At 36.2% G+C, this 13,857-nt stretch overlaps 1 protein-coding gene across 1 annotated transcript in view; it reads left to right on the plus strand.

Moving 5' to 3' along the window:
- The window catches only part of TRHDE (thyrotropin releasing hormone degrading enzyme), a 193,308-nt gene that overhangs the window by 74,091 nt on the left and 105,360 nt on the right, over positions 1–13,857 (plus strand). The window contains exons 4-5 of the mRNA XM_071767085.1: positions 3,899–4,053; positions 9,357–9,470. Of these exons, the coding sequence (XP_071623186.1) occupies positions 3,899–4,053; positions 9,357–9,470 (269 nt within the window). The remainder of the gene's footprint in view (positions 1–3,898; positions 4,054–9,356; positions 9,471–13,857) is intronic.

A 13,857-nucleotide genomic window follows, 5' to 3' on the forward strand; every position in this document is an offset into this window, starting at 1 on the left:
TTTTCTCTGTAACCAACTTAGAAGTTAAAATTGCTAATTTTTGTACTATGATAATAACTTGCTAATAATTTCAGACAACGACATTTTGAGGTAAGCTACATGATGCCTTAATAAAACATTTGAATTAAACAAATATAAAAGATGTTGTCATGTACAGTTTTTGTAAGTTCTTGTAAGTTTTGTTTTTCAATGTACAAGTTTTTGTAAGTTTTTTATGAGATTCACATAAGAAAAAAAATTAAAAATGTCAAAACGCTATCCTTGTTTTCAAATAATTGTAGCAGTATAGTATGTTAGCGTGAAGTTTCAACATGTTTTTGTCCTGATGGCTTTTCTGGTGATCTTATTTTAGCTGTATAGTTTTTACTTCTTGTTCATGAACTTATTCTCTGTGAAGGCCAAGAGGTTGAAACCCTCTATTATTCCAGGAGTGCAGACTCTCTGCGCTGCTGTATCAGGAAATTTCAAGTAACAGTTTTATGATGTATGAGGATATTATTCTCTGCAGGAAATAACATGCATTTCTGTTTCTCCAGCAACATCCATATAATCAAACATTCACAAGTGCTTTACAAAGAATTTAATTAAATACTGTGCAGAGTTACTGGATGCAGCATGCCTACAAATTGTTACATATTCAGTGGTTCACATTTTGCAGTTACTGCAGAGCACTTTTGAGCAATAATATGTGTGAATGATATTTGCATCATCACCCCTCCTTTTGTACCTTGTTCCTCAAGAATTACACTAAAATCTTAATAGATGTTGCCTCCTGGAGCAAAGAATACCTTCCCCAGTGTTCTAATGGTGTGATAAAGAGAGAGAAACAAATTCTCTTGTTGAGACTTGAACACCAAACATTGTTCTTCCCAAATCAAATGTTTATGAATCCCCAGAGAAAGATATAGATTATTATGTCTTTTACCACAAAACTGGGTGTGTTTGGAATTTTATCTAAGGGTAGTAGTAATTTGCGGAGCAGTAAAAAACAGCAACTGAAGAATTGTATTTCTAAGTAACAACCATTCAGAATTTGCTGTTCTAGATATGGACAGTGAGTAGCAAAAGATTTCTCATGTTGTGGTAACGAGTATGTTCAGAGTCCATTCTGTCAGTCACTGGAGACTGAGGAAGTCTCTTCAGCATTAAAATGCAGTGCATCAGACCTTGCACTAGGAAAAGGTAGGAGTGTGTTCGTACATTGCTTCTTAATTAATTCAGTATTACTGCTATGCTCATGCCATGCATTTCAACAAGCCCAAGTGCAAGGTCCTGCACAAGGGTTGGGGCAACCCCAAGCACAAATAGAGACTGGGTGGATAATGGATTTAGAACAGCCCTGAGAGCAAGGACTTGGGGAAAGCTCAACATGACCTGAAAATGTGAGCTTGCAGCCCAGAAAGCCAAACATATCCTGGGCTGGATCAGAAGAAGGATGAGCAGCAGGTCAAGGGAGGTGATTCGCCCACTCTACTCTGCTCTGATGAGACCCTACCTGGAGTGTTGTTCCACAACAGTTCCACAGTTATTCCAGTTTATTACTGGGTGACACTGACAGAATCTGTCCATTATGACTGGTAAGAAAGACCAAAACTACAAATTAATCTAAAGGAGAGAAAGGGAAAGGATCATTTAAAAGTAGGGAACTGGTTTTACTTTCATGCTAGTTCTCTTTTGGTGTTGCTTTCCTTATTCAAGGGGAATTGCTGAAAACTTAAGTTGGTATGTATAAGAACAGTTTCTCTGTAGTCTTCTGAAGATGCCTTTTGGAGACAGTTTAATCACTGTAGAAGATATTATGGCTTTCCTTACAGAGTTGTGGATGGGAGAGATCCCTATTTAGTGTCAATGAAGATTGGCCATTAACTTCAGTGATTTTACCCTGAAAGTAAAAAAAAGTGTCCTTTTTTTATCTTTATCTCCTCTTTTTATAGCCGACAGGAGTCTTTCATTTTGTATTTAATTCATAAAAAATGGCAGTTATTGTAGGCGGCAGGTGCATGCCCCGCCTGTGCCAGCTGGGACTGGTAAAAAATGCGCATGCCCGATTGAGGCAGGGTGTGGTTCCAGTAGGTCCCCAGCCAGGCGGATCGAACTTAGTTCTCTGATACTAATCCAAACCAGCACTAGCTCGACTGACTCTGTTCACGAACCGAGCTCACGCCAGCAGCGAGATTCCTCTCACGCAACAAGTTATTATAAAAAATCAGTAGAGTTTGAACTTCAACTAAAGAAGAAAAGGGAAGCTTGTAATTTTGAACTTACTCGCATGTGTAATCTTGAACACCATGATTTTTTGGTTTATTTTCTTTAATTAGGCTTTTGTTCTAGTCTGTGCCTTTATATAAAATATTTGTTCTTTACCATTTGTAGTATGTGTCTGCAATCTGGGTATTTACAGTTTGCTTTTATTTAGCAGTAGCTGCTACACTCTCTGTGCTTCCACTAGACTGCTGGTAGTTTTATGCTGCTTGCTGCTTGCTTGAAGTAGAGCCAATTCTACTGCATGTATCGGCAAGCCAAACTAGACAAACTTCAGAGATGTGTCTGTGCTGTTATAATTTAGAGAATTATTTAGAATAAGGACATCAGATTTTTCTTGAAGTTAGGAAGTCATTACAAGGACCTCTCATCCCACCCTGTGAATTAACAGCTAGATATACTTGTGATAAGTGTGTATCTGTGATAACTATGAGCTTTGGAGCCAGAAGGGATACAGCAAAATGAGACAAGTGTTGTATCCAGGCTATGTGATTAAGAAGCCAGGCTAACTGCTTTGACTGGAGGGAGGACCATGCTCATTTGACAGTGTAACTTCCAGAATTCTGCCTGATTTCTACATAGGTGTCACCGGGTTTCTTGTTGACATATTAGTTGTTTCTGGGCCCTTTCAGATGTTTTCGTCAGGAAGCAGCATTGTGTATTGGTTTATTCCCTATGTCAATTTACTGTAATTTCCAATTTATTTTCAGACTGATGGTCAATTTCAGTTCCTTTTCAATCTTCTGCAGTATGATTTTTCTAATATTAATTGTAATACTGTCTTGCTTAGCCCCATGCCACAGAGAGAAATTCCCCACCACTTCTGAGGAAGAACCTTCCAATCTTCTTCCTAATGTTTTGTCACTCACTGAATACAAAACTGAATTAATACTCCTGAAATTGTGTATGACACCATTGTTCCATCCTGTGGAGCTGAGAGGTAGCTGTTATAAGTCTTGCTCTCAGGGGATGCATGGTGGCAATATTGCTCACTGAAAGATACTTTGTTTTGTCAGAAGTGGTGATTCTCAACAGTCTGTCATCTTTCTGGTTGTTATGAAACAGTATTTATTCAGTACTGCCCTTAATATCAGTCTTTATGTATAGTTTGATGCGTAAGATAAAAGAGTTACTTTAATGAAAAGATAAAAAAGTACTCGTGGTAAAAGTCCATGTTACTACATTGATATGGTGCAGTAAACATGAGAAGCAATATCAAACCCTGAAGCAGATCAACAAAGTATTGTAAATAAGCTGTATTTTTTATAGAAAATTCAATTAGAAATACTAAGTACTGTGTTACAAAAATAACATGGTAATTGTGTGAACAGATAGTGGTGTAAGATAAATATATATATTTTAGTATTTTATGAATGTTTCCTAAATAATTAGAAAGCTGAAAAGAAGGTCTGTTTGTTTTTTTTTTTTTTTTTTTTTTTTGGGTTTTTTTTGTTTGTTTTTTTTTGTTTGTTTTTTTGTTTGTTTGTTTTTTGTTTGTTTTTTTTGTTTGGTTTGGTTTGTTTTTTTGCATGTATGCTATTTAAAATACTTTTAGTCATCATTTGTGGCCTTACTTACAAAACCTCTTCAGCACAGTATCTCCCACAGGGATTTAACATATTTTTTCTATTTCTAGATCTTTTAGCTGTGCCTAAGCATCCATATGCTGCCATGGAGAACTGGGGACTGAGTGTTTTTGTGGAACAAAGGATACTGCTAGATCCAAACATTTCTTCAATATCGTATCTGCTGGATGTCACCATGGTTATTGTACATGAGCTATGTCATCAGGTATTCAAGGGCTTCAGATATTTGATATTAGTATTGGAAACCATGCATTCCTTTTCAAAACTGAAAATGAATTTGTGTTGTTCATATAGACAATTTCAAATTTTATTGTAAGTGGAGTCCAAAGAATATTAAGATCTCTAAGGCACCACTGCAGTGCAGAATCTGGGAAGGCTGAAAGTGAAGAAGAGAAAATTAGTAGCAATGAAAAACTTTCCTATCTTCTGAATTATTATATTCTGTAGGTTTGTGTGTGTGTTGATGCTGTGTAGCCTAAGCAGGCTGATATCTGTAGAAAATTAATTATTGCATAACTATAGACTATTCATGCCAAGTTTCAGGATTGTGTGAAAAAACATTATGGCTGAAATAAGTTTGGTACTCAATTTTCTTGTTCTTTTAAAATTTATTTTTGATTTGGTATTGTCCCTCTGTTCACCAAGGGTGAATAAATGAGTCTCTCTGTGTACAGAAACAATAAGAAAACTTCATAATAAACCCCCTATTACAATTTATTTTTAATTTCTCCCATCTTATCTCAAAGTAAGCATATTACGAGTGTTTAGTAATAGTAAGTTGATTGCAAATGTTATTGAAGAAATTCGCAACAGGGGCAGGAAACCCTTTCTTGCACTCACAAGAGGCATAATCATAGCCTTTGAGCTAAAATGAATGAAATCCTACTGTGTAATCAGCATGGCTTACATCTGTGACATGACACAGTATTCTTTAAGAGGCAATGCAAATTCTTAACACTTTCTGCAAATAAAAAGTACAATATAAAAGTGAGCCTTTGCGATAAAATTCTGGTAGATGAACCTGGAAATAATGTTTGATTCATATCCGTGTTTCACATTGAAACTGTTGATGGATATGAAGTCCTCAACCGCAACATGAAATTCTTATTGGAAGTTATTGCTGCCTTGTTCTCAGTATAATCATCTGCTTTTGTTGTATGCTCTAAATTGTGCAGTACAATAGAGGAACACACTGCTGAGCTAGAAAAATTACTGTCTTAGAAATCAGGTGTGGAAAACACATATTAGGTCATGAAATCCCAGCTTCTGTTAGTATTAGATTCTTCCTTGTGATGCATTTTGTAGTGCTGGGTTCAGTTCTCCTGATTACAGGTTTCTGCTGCTTCCTTTAAAAGCTTTTGATTAAATCTGATAGTCAATAACTTTTTCCTAGCATTCAGTTTAAGTCTTCCTTTTTCTGAAGACATTCTATTTCTTCCAGTTATTTTTTAAATTGCTTTGTTTCCTCTGTTTCCAAAGCATTTAATACTTCAGATGCAGGCAATTATCACATCAGTAACTTGGCAAGTTTGTTTGTTTGATTCTTGTTGAAACTGAAGTTTTTTTACATTTTTCTGGGAATATCTGAGAATCATAAAGTACTTGAAAACTAGATTTGACTTTATTTTAGGGTCACAGCATGGTTATAGAAAGTTTTTAAGCAACCTCAAAGTTGCGAATGGGAAGGTTCACTTCATGCCCATGTTGATACTACTTCCAGTTGGAAGCTGCTCAGCTGCTTCACTTCCTAACTAGACAAGATAGAAAATATTCAGGTGGAAGAAATATTTTTTCCTACATTGTAGAGTCAGAAAAAGTTTACAGAGAATATGGACTGTTCACCTGCAAATTAAGTTTAAAGAGACAAACATTCAAAAACACAAGCTACAAAATACTGTCTAGCTCCTAAATCCATCCATTTGTTTCTGCTTTTATCCTACCATACTCAAGTTCCTCAAGGACACTTTAGCTGTGGATAGCTTAGAGGAGGAACTGTAAACATTACTATCTTGGCTGAAAATATATTGTACTGAGACCAGGTTGGGTCCAGGATCTCTTGCATGTGCTATTTAGTTGTTAAGTATTCACTTTATTTTTCATCTTAGTTTGTTGTGCATCATCTCACCAGCTAACCTGGAGTCATGCATGAAAATTCCTGCTCTACATTCATATTTTCACATAGAGTAACAGAGATTAACCAAAATCACTTGTGACACAGCAAAAAGTAAAATCCATGTCTCCTCTTTTTATTTATTCATTTATTATTTATTTTTTGAAAAAATGTCAGTTCCAGAAATGATCTCTCCTGTAATACATATTTTTAAAAGAATTTTATTAGTGTCCTGTTTCCACTGTGTTTAGACCCATGACATTAAGACTGACAGAACATATCTGAACATGTAGCAGACTGACCTGTATGAGAACTTTGTTACTTAGAGCAACACAGCAATTAGTTTGATAATATTGTCCCCAGGATTAGAAAAGTCAAATTTATATTAAGATTGGATCATTAGGTTGTGACTGTTTAAAATTGGAATTCCCAAACCGGCTCTGTGTTAATGCTGGAGCACAGTGTCCATGACAGATAAAAAAAAACCAGACAGCATTACAGAAAGGCAGTCATTTGGTGGTTATCAAAACATAGTTCAAAAGAGCATAAAGAATTTCACACTTAATTTCTTCATAGGTGATTCATAATGTTTGACTGGATATTTATTTTAGGTACATGTTTTAGGACACACTGAAGTTAAATAGGTAGCTATAGTGTGTTGCTGATGCTTGATGCATAAGCTTGATTGTTTCTTTAAATCATTTTATGTATTTAATTAAAAAAACAAATACTTGGAAGGTGAAGTGTTTTAGCATAAAAGTTCCTCCTCCAAGCCCCAAAACACAAATAAGGTATTTGTTAAAACACCCATGTTTCTAACAGCTGAAGTGGATATCTTGAAATAGTTACCTTAATTTATTAAAATAATTATATTAAGCTAGTAATAAGTTTTATTTGCATATCACAGATCAGTTCCACCTACTGCCATTAAAGAAAGTAATTTCAATTTATTTGTGCATCAAGGTTTTTTTGATAGTGCTCCCACATGAGCACAAAACTTGGTGTGACAGATTGAGTTAAAGAGGCATGAAAATAGAAATAAATCTAAAATTTTCTAAATCAATGTTTTTTAATATTCTGTAAGGAAAGCATACAGGAAAGGCTGTCCTTTCACTGTGTCTGTAAAATAAGTGCCAAGTGCCTTCTGCATGCCACGCTGAACATGACTGAGGGAGATGAGAAATTTATGTAATCAAGACATTTCAATTAAATTTTTTTCTTCTCCAAAATGAAAATAAGTAATGATCTTCTGGCAAAAAGTGTACAGAACCAAATACATAACTAAACAAACAAACAAATAAATATTAGATAAATTGAGTGCTTTATTTAATGTTTTCTATTCATACAGGGAGCACCTAGGAAGATTACAGCAATAGGAAAATTTGGCTTAATTAATTGCAGTCTTATACTGCTCTGTCTCTGACATTCATAACTATCTCTGAAACTATTTAAGACTAGATAAGCAAATTCGTCTTGGTACCACATGGTGTTATAAAGCCATGGTGTTATGTAACACTTCATCCTTTAGGTGGATAATTAAATTATTCCTTTTAATTGTACTATTAATCATTAAACCCAGAAAAATCAAAGAGAAGTATAGGGAATTCTCTTTTGTGACATCATATATTATAATGTAGTAAGAAGATTACAACCTTTATTTTTTAAAATCTCCCTCCAAATAGTTATAGCATCCCATGACTGTTAGTGGTTTTGTATTTGTTCAGCTGTCCTCTTGTAATTCAAGAAATGAACTCTGTGCCATTGTTTTTAGTCTGTTTGTCGTTAGAAATAATTTAATCAGCCTATTCTAGTACTACTATAACTTTTATACTCCTTTGGTGTTATGCTATTCTAACATTTCAAATGGTGGAAAGTGCATTATGCATATGAATGCATTTCCAGCATTTGTCTTTTCAGTTCTTGAGATCAGGATCTACCTCTGTTAGCCCTGTAGAGAGTTAATTTATTTATAGCTTTCAACTAGGTTATGACCCACTAAGTTTAATTTCATTTAGTGCATGAATGTGGCTTTTGTCAATCTCCTATTTTCTCCCTGAATTCTTAAGTTGGTTGTTAATGGCATTCGTTGCCATGTTTCACTTCATTTTTTGATTCAGATCCTATTTACTGAACATTGTGCAGCAATCTGGTAATCTATTTCTGTAGTCTATTCTTTGGAGCCTCTGTTTACTTCACTATAAATCCTCATCGCAGCATTGATCCTTCCTTGGTGCTATTCTCACTCCACAAAGACACACACAGAAGAAAGCCCTTTTGTTCAGGTCCCATACAAAGCCTTAAATAAGCCAACTAGCATGAAAGCAAACCATTCACTGGCCAACTCAGCTTTCATTCATTCATCCATTCCCCATTCTCATTACAGTGTCAGCAGCAGTTCCTTTGCTCTGACATGAGTCCCTCCCCCTGGAATACTGATTTGCTGCACCCTTTCTGGTTTTATGACTCCGTGAAAGCTCAAAATTATCTCTTTCAATTTTGAATTAAGCTCATTTCTAATCACGTTAAGAAAAACAACTGGCAGAGATTTACTGAATTGGAGTTTTGATATTTGGAAAAAAATACGCTAAAGAGAGTATGAAATATGTTTTTATTTTAGTGTATGTGTTTATACTCTTACCAATGGTGTTCTGATGATACTGGTTGCAGAGGGCCATTTAAACAGCGGTGTCCATCAGTAGAAGAACTTAGGGAACTTAGTTACCCTCTGCCTTCAGGTGCTTTTTGAGAAGGCTGCAGATCTCCTGTAAATCCTGTACAAAATTTCCTGGAACAGTGTGGATATCTCAGATATGGTAGGAAGTTCTTTAAGTGGCATCAGCTGTGTGCTTTTAGGCATCTGAGATCTACTCAAAAAGAGATGGCATGATTGTGTAAAATTCCTTTCCTTAGAAATTGGCTAATGAAAAGAGCAATGAAAGGACTACAAGAGTAGTAGTGTAAATCCTATTGGGCAGACACTGTGGAAGAAGAAATGATAACATTTAGTTCTGGGGTAAGGAGATTGTGTTCCCAGATTTTCAAGATTCCACTATACATAGTGAGGTTTCTAGGTAATTTAGATTACTCGAGTGAGAAGCCTTTTTTTGTCCACTCTGCATGTTAGTCCCTTAAATCTAGGAGAGTATCTACCTTAGCTGGATGCTGTGGATACTTTCCTCAATGCTTCTTTTTCTCCTGCTTGTTATTTCCTAAATGTTTAACTTCAGTAACTTGTGCATCATGTAAAGGCTTTATTAATGAAAAAAAACAGTTAATGACTTATAGTGAGAAATCCATGCTACTGTTTTTATTAAAACTTGTGAAATTTTTGTTCTGTATAAATAAGATGTATGCAGACATTGTTTCCTAAGGGTTGTTTTTTTGAACTTTCTTTGCAGTGGTTTGGTGACCTTGTGACTCCAGTTTGGTGGGAGGATGTGTGGCTGAAAGAAGGTTTTGCTCACTATTTTGAATTTATTGGGACAGACTACCTCTACCCAGGGTGGAACATGGTAAGTAAGTTTTATTTTGTTAATTTGGAGACTCCACAGAAATGTTGCTTTGTTTTTATACTCCAGCTTTTGTTACAGACAGGGACTGCTGAAAAATACCAAATGATGCACACGTGTATCAGATGTCGAATGAAGCAAAATCACTAGGTGTGAAATAACTTGATAGCATTCCAAAAGTGAAATCTGCAATATATTACAAGAGAAATAAGGTCATGTCTATCATAACACAACATTAAACTAACTACTCTCTCTCTGCTCAGAAACATTTTGGATTAAAGCAGTTATGATTTAACATTGCCATTTTAAAAAATATTCAGAATATGCATGAGAGGAGCTGGGAAGAACTGTATGCCTAACACATACTGTAAAACTAGGCGTATTTTTTCTTGCAGTTTTCTATTCTCCTTTCTGTAATTTTAATCTTTTAATCTTTCTCTTTTTATTTGGCCATTTAGCAGTATGCACTAAGTTAATATGGGGTAAATGAATTGATCATCCAGGTTTCAGTTTTATTTCCATCTGTACACAGATGGACATGCTTTGTCAGTCAGTGTACAAATACTGGAGCTCTCTGAGGGCAAACTGGGAAGTCCATGCTGGGGCATTCTTTCAGAGTCTTTCTCTTACATCACACCATACCTTGTCAGGTCCAATTTATATCAGACACTGAAGTCTAGAAATATGCTTATAAGAAAAATAAGATATACAAGACCTCAGGACAAGGAAAGTGTGTGTGAGACCATGTTGAAGGCTGCTATATAGATTTTATTGTCTCTTGGAAGCTTGGAGAAATTGTCTTTGCTTTCTTTTTCTGTTTAAACATGTATAATGATGTGGCAAAGTATTTGTTGTAAATACAGATTGCCTGACAGACTGTCACGGTTTAATGTTGTCCTGGCAATTAAACCAAATCACAGCTGCTCTCTATCAATCCCCCTCCCCTCCCTGATAAAGAAAGGAGAGACAATAAGGGAGAGAGATTTATGGGTTGGAAACTAAACTACACACAACTTTAATGGAACAGTAATGATAAAAAGGAAAAATTACTAAATCTATACAAATATACAGGAAAATTGATACCACATTCCTACCCCCTACCCCACCAATAACTCTCACATCACCACTGAGGCTGCAGGGCAGCCCTGGGAAAGTCCAGGCTGGACTCCTGGAGTCAGCAGCAGTCGGGAGCTGGAGGCAGGAACACACAGATATGGCCTGGCACGGATCAGGCACACAGGCAGAGGAATGGATGGAATCCTCCCAGGATGCTGAAGCAAACAGGGACAGGCAAAGAAGGGGAAGCAGGAAGGAGTTTGACCCTCGTGATCCCTCACATTTATACTCAGTATGGCATGTATGGGATGGAATACTCTATTTAGTCAATTTTGGCCATCTATCTTGTCTGTTCCTCCCCAAAGGAGGGTTGCAGGTGTAACCTCATTACTCCTTTTCTCCTTCCGGAGGGAAAATGTTCCTCAGAACTGAGCAGTGTCCTTGGTTCTGCATACCAGTCTCTGGCTGTAACTCTAAATATTGAGGGTTATCAGTCCCAGAAGCAGACACTGTCTGAGAAACTTGCTGTGAATTTCAGCAAGTGCAGCTACTTACAAGAGACTTAGCTGAAAGCAAAAGTTCAATACAGAAAATGACCTTTATCCTGTCCCAAACCAGGACACAGAGATATGTTGTAGTTTGATTGTTTTGCTTAAACTCTTGCATACTAACTTCTAATTTTTTTCCAAATTTGGAGTGATTTATTGAGTATTCTTATCCCATTAACTTTTGTATGCCATGCAGTTAAGATGCTATAATTAACACTTAAATCTAATTTTAAAAAATAGTTGTCTACAGATATTCTTGCTTTAGGTAAGCATCTTGTGAAGTTTGAATCCTTTGTAGTATTTAATTATTTCTTTCAGGCGTCAATTTTAATTTATAACTGCATTATGAAAAGGAAAATAAATCTTTGTCTGAACTGACATCTGCCTTGCATAGGTAGGCTTGTTGGGTTTCGCTGGCTTCGGCTGTATTAAAACTCATTCTCTTCATCTTTATGAAAAGCACATCCTGAATTAGAATGTAATGATTTTAATTATGAATGCAATGAAATCTGGCAGGCTTTTATGATTTTAGCAGAGTGAAATGTCACAGATGACAACATTTATACACTGAATTTTATCTTCAAATCATCAGTCATTAGTTCTTCACATAATCAGTTTAACAAATCCAGAACCACTTTTACTTTATAAGTAATTTGGAATACAGAATACTTGCTTCAGATTTCTGTGGAATTAATATAATGTTCACTGTTATGCAAATGGCATGCCTATCATATGAAATCCTGGTGTTTTAGCAGAATACAGGCAAAATGAATGGGTTGACAAGGGTAAGACAGGTAAACTGGGAAAACACACACATGCTGCATAAATTAGAATTAACTAGAGCTGCTCCTGAAAAATTATTCAGCTATCAAGTTCTTCCTTGAATTAAAAAGAGAGAAGAAAACCTTTTCTTGACATTTGGATATCACTGACCTTCAATATAAAAATGGCCATACTAACATACTTAAATAATAAGCAAATGGTTAGCAAATGGTTAACCCAAGAAGAAACACTTGTTGATTTAAACATTCAAAATGCTGCATTGTTTTGCAGACTATATTAGGAATCAGGACTGTGATGTTTCAGCCTTGCTACAGAGATTGTAGAAAGAGGATGTAAAAGTTAGATTTTGTGGAACTTGCTAGATATTTTTCTTATCAGTATAAATTGCATTTGCTCTTTAGATCATAATGACATTTATAAACTTGAAAAAAATAAAAAATGAGCTTCCTCATCCCCCCCCAGTGAAGGGTACAGTGCAAGCTTCATGAAACAGTTGCAAAAAAATCTTATTTTCTCTGATGGTGGTTAAGCAGAGCAATATTACAGCATTCAGAGTGGTATTTTTTAGCAGTAACTCATAGTTGCGGAAAAAAAAATTATGGTATACAATACTATGGATTTTTTTGCATCCAAAAAACAGAGTAATATGCCAAAATCCTCTTTCTGTCAAAAGAGTGGGGAAAGATAGGTAGTTAACTTCTCTCTTTTATAGTTCTGAAATGTTACCCTTAGAAGTTTCCTCAAGAAGCTTTTGGACTAAAATGTCAAATTAGATTTATTTCCAACTTATTAAAGACTTTTTGTCACACTTTCTTTTGCATAAGTGTAGAGAGAAGACTGGTAGCCAATTCCACTAAAAAGACTTCTGTTTGGAAATTTAACTTGAGTGATATGGATATATCTGAATCAAATGGATCTAACTACACCTTCCTACCTAATTCGTTGGATGCTTATAACTACAAGCATGTAAGATTTCACCATTAAAGCTCTGCTGGCCCCTAAGGTTTTGCTACTACTTCCCTGAATTTTTTTTGCTTTTAGCAGAGCTGAGGATTTTTCAGCATCCATCTTATTTGGAATTCATAGACTTTGAGTGGCTGAACCTGAGAGCTGTCCTTTGGGCATCTTACATCAGGCAATGTAACTGAAACCAGCAGCCCTGAAGTACTGGACAAAGCAGAGACCCGTGTGTTTTTTCTGAAACCTATTTCCTGGCTTTTCCTTCTTCTCTAGATTCTTTACATTGCATAAACATTTCTTATTCCCCCGAGGGTCTTGATTTTATGAGTTTTTCATGAAATTTTAGAATGGTTTGAGCTGGAATGGGCATATGTATTTCCAAGCCCCCTGCCATGAGTGAGGACACCTCCCACCAGACTAGGTTGCTCAAAGCCCCATCCAGCCTGGCCTTGAACACTGCCAGGAAGGGGAAATCCACAACTTCCCTGGGAAATCTGTTCCAGTGTCTCATCACCCTCACATTAAAGAATTTCCTCTTAATATTATCTAATCTAAATCTGCCCTATTTCTGCTTGAAACTGTTACCCCTTGTCCTATCACCACACACCCATGTAAGAAGTTCCTCCCCAGCTTTCCTGTAGGCCTCCCTTAGGTACTGGAAGGCTGCTACAGCGTGTGCTTGGAGGCTTCTATTCTCCATGAGAAACAACCCCAACTTCCTCAGCCTGTCAAAATAGCAGAGGTTGTCCAGCCCTGTGATGTCTTCATGTCTCTCATCAGGACTCACTCCAAGAGCTCCATGTGTCTTATGTTCCAGAGCTTGACACAACACTCCAGGTAGGGTCCCATGAGAACAGAGTTTCTGTTTATTCTCCAGCCAGCCCATAATTATGCTTGATATTGGCCTGATCAAGGTGCAGGTTCCCTTCACTTGTTTTATAAGCTCTTATTTTACATCAATAAAGATGGATAGATAATAATATTGACCAAACTGCCGTGGTGCTGTAACAGCAAGTATAGAATATCTTGTCCAGAAGGCACTT

The sequence above is a fragment of the Heliangelus exortis genome, chromosome 1, assembly GCF_036169615.1.
Source record: "Heliangelus exortis chromosome 1, bHelExo1.hap1, whole genome shotgun sequence".
Classification (NCBI taxonomy): Eukaryota; Metazoa; Chordata; class Aves; order Apodiformes; family Trochilidae; genus Heliangelus; species Heliangelus exortis.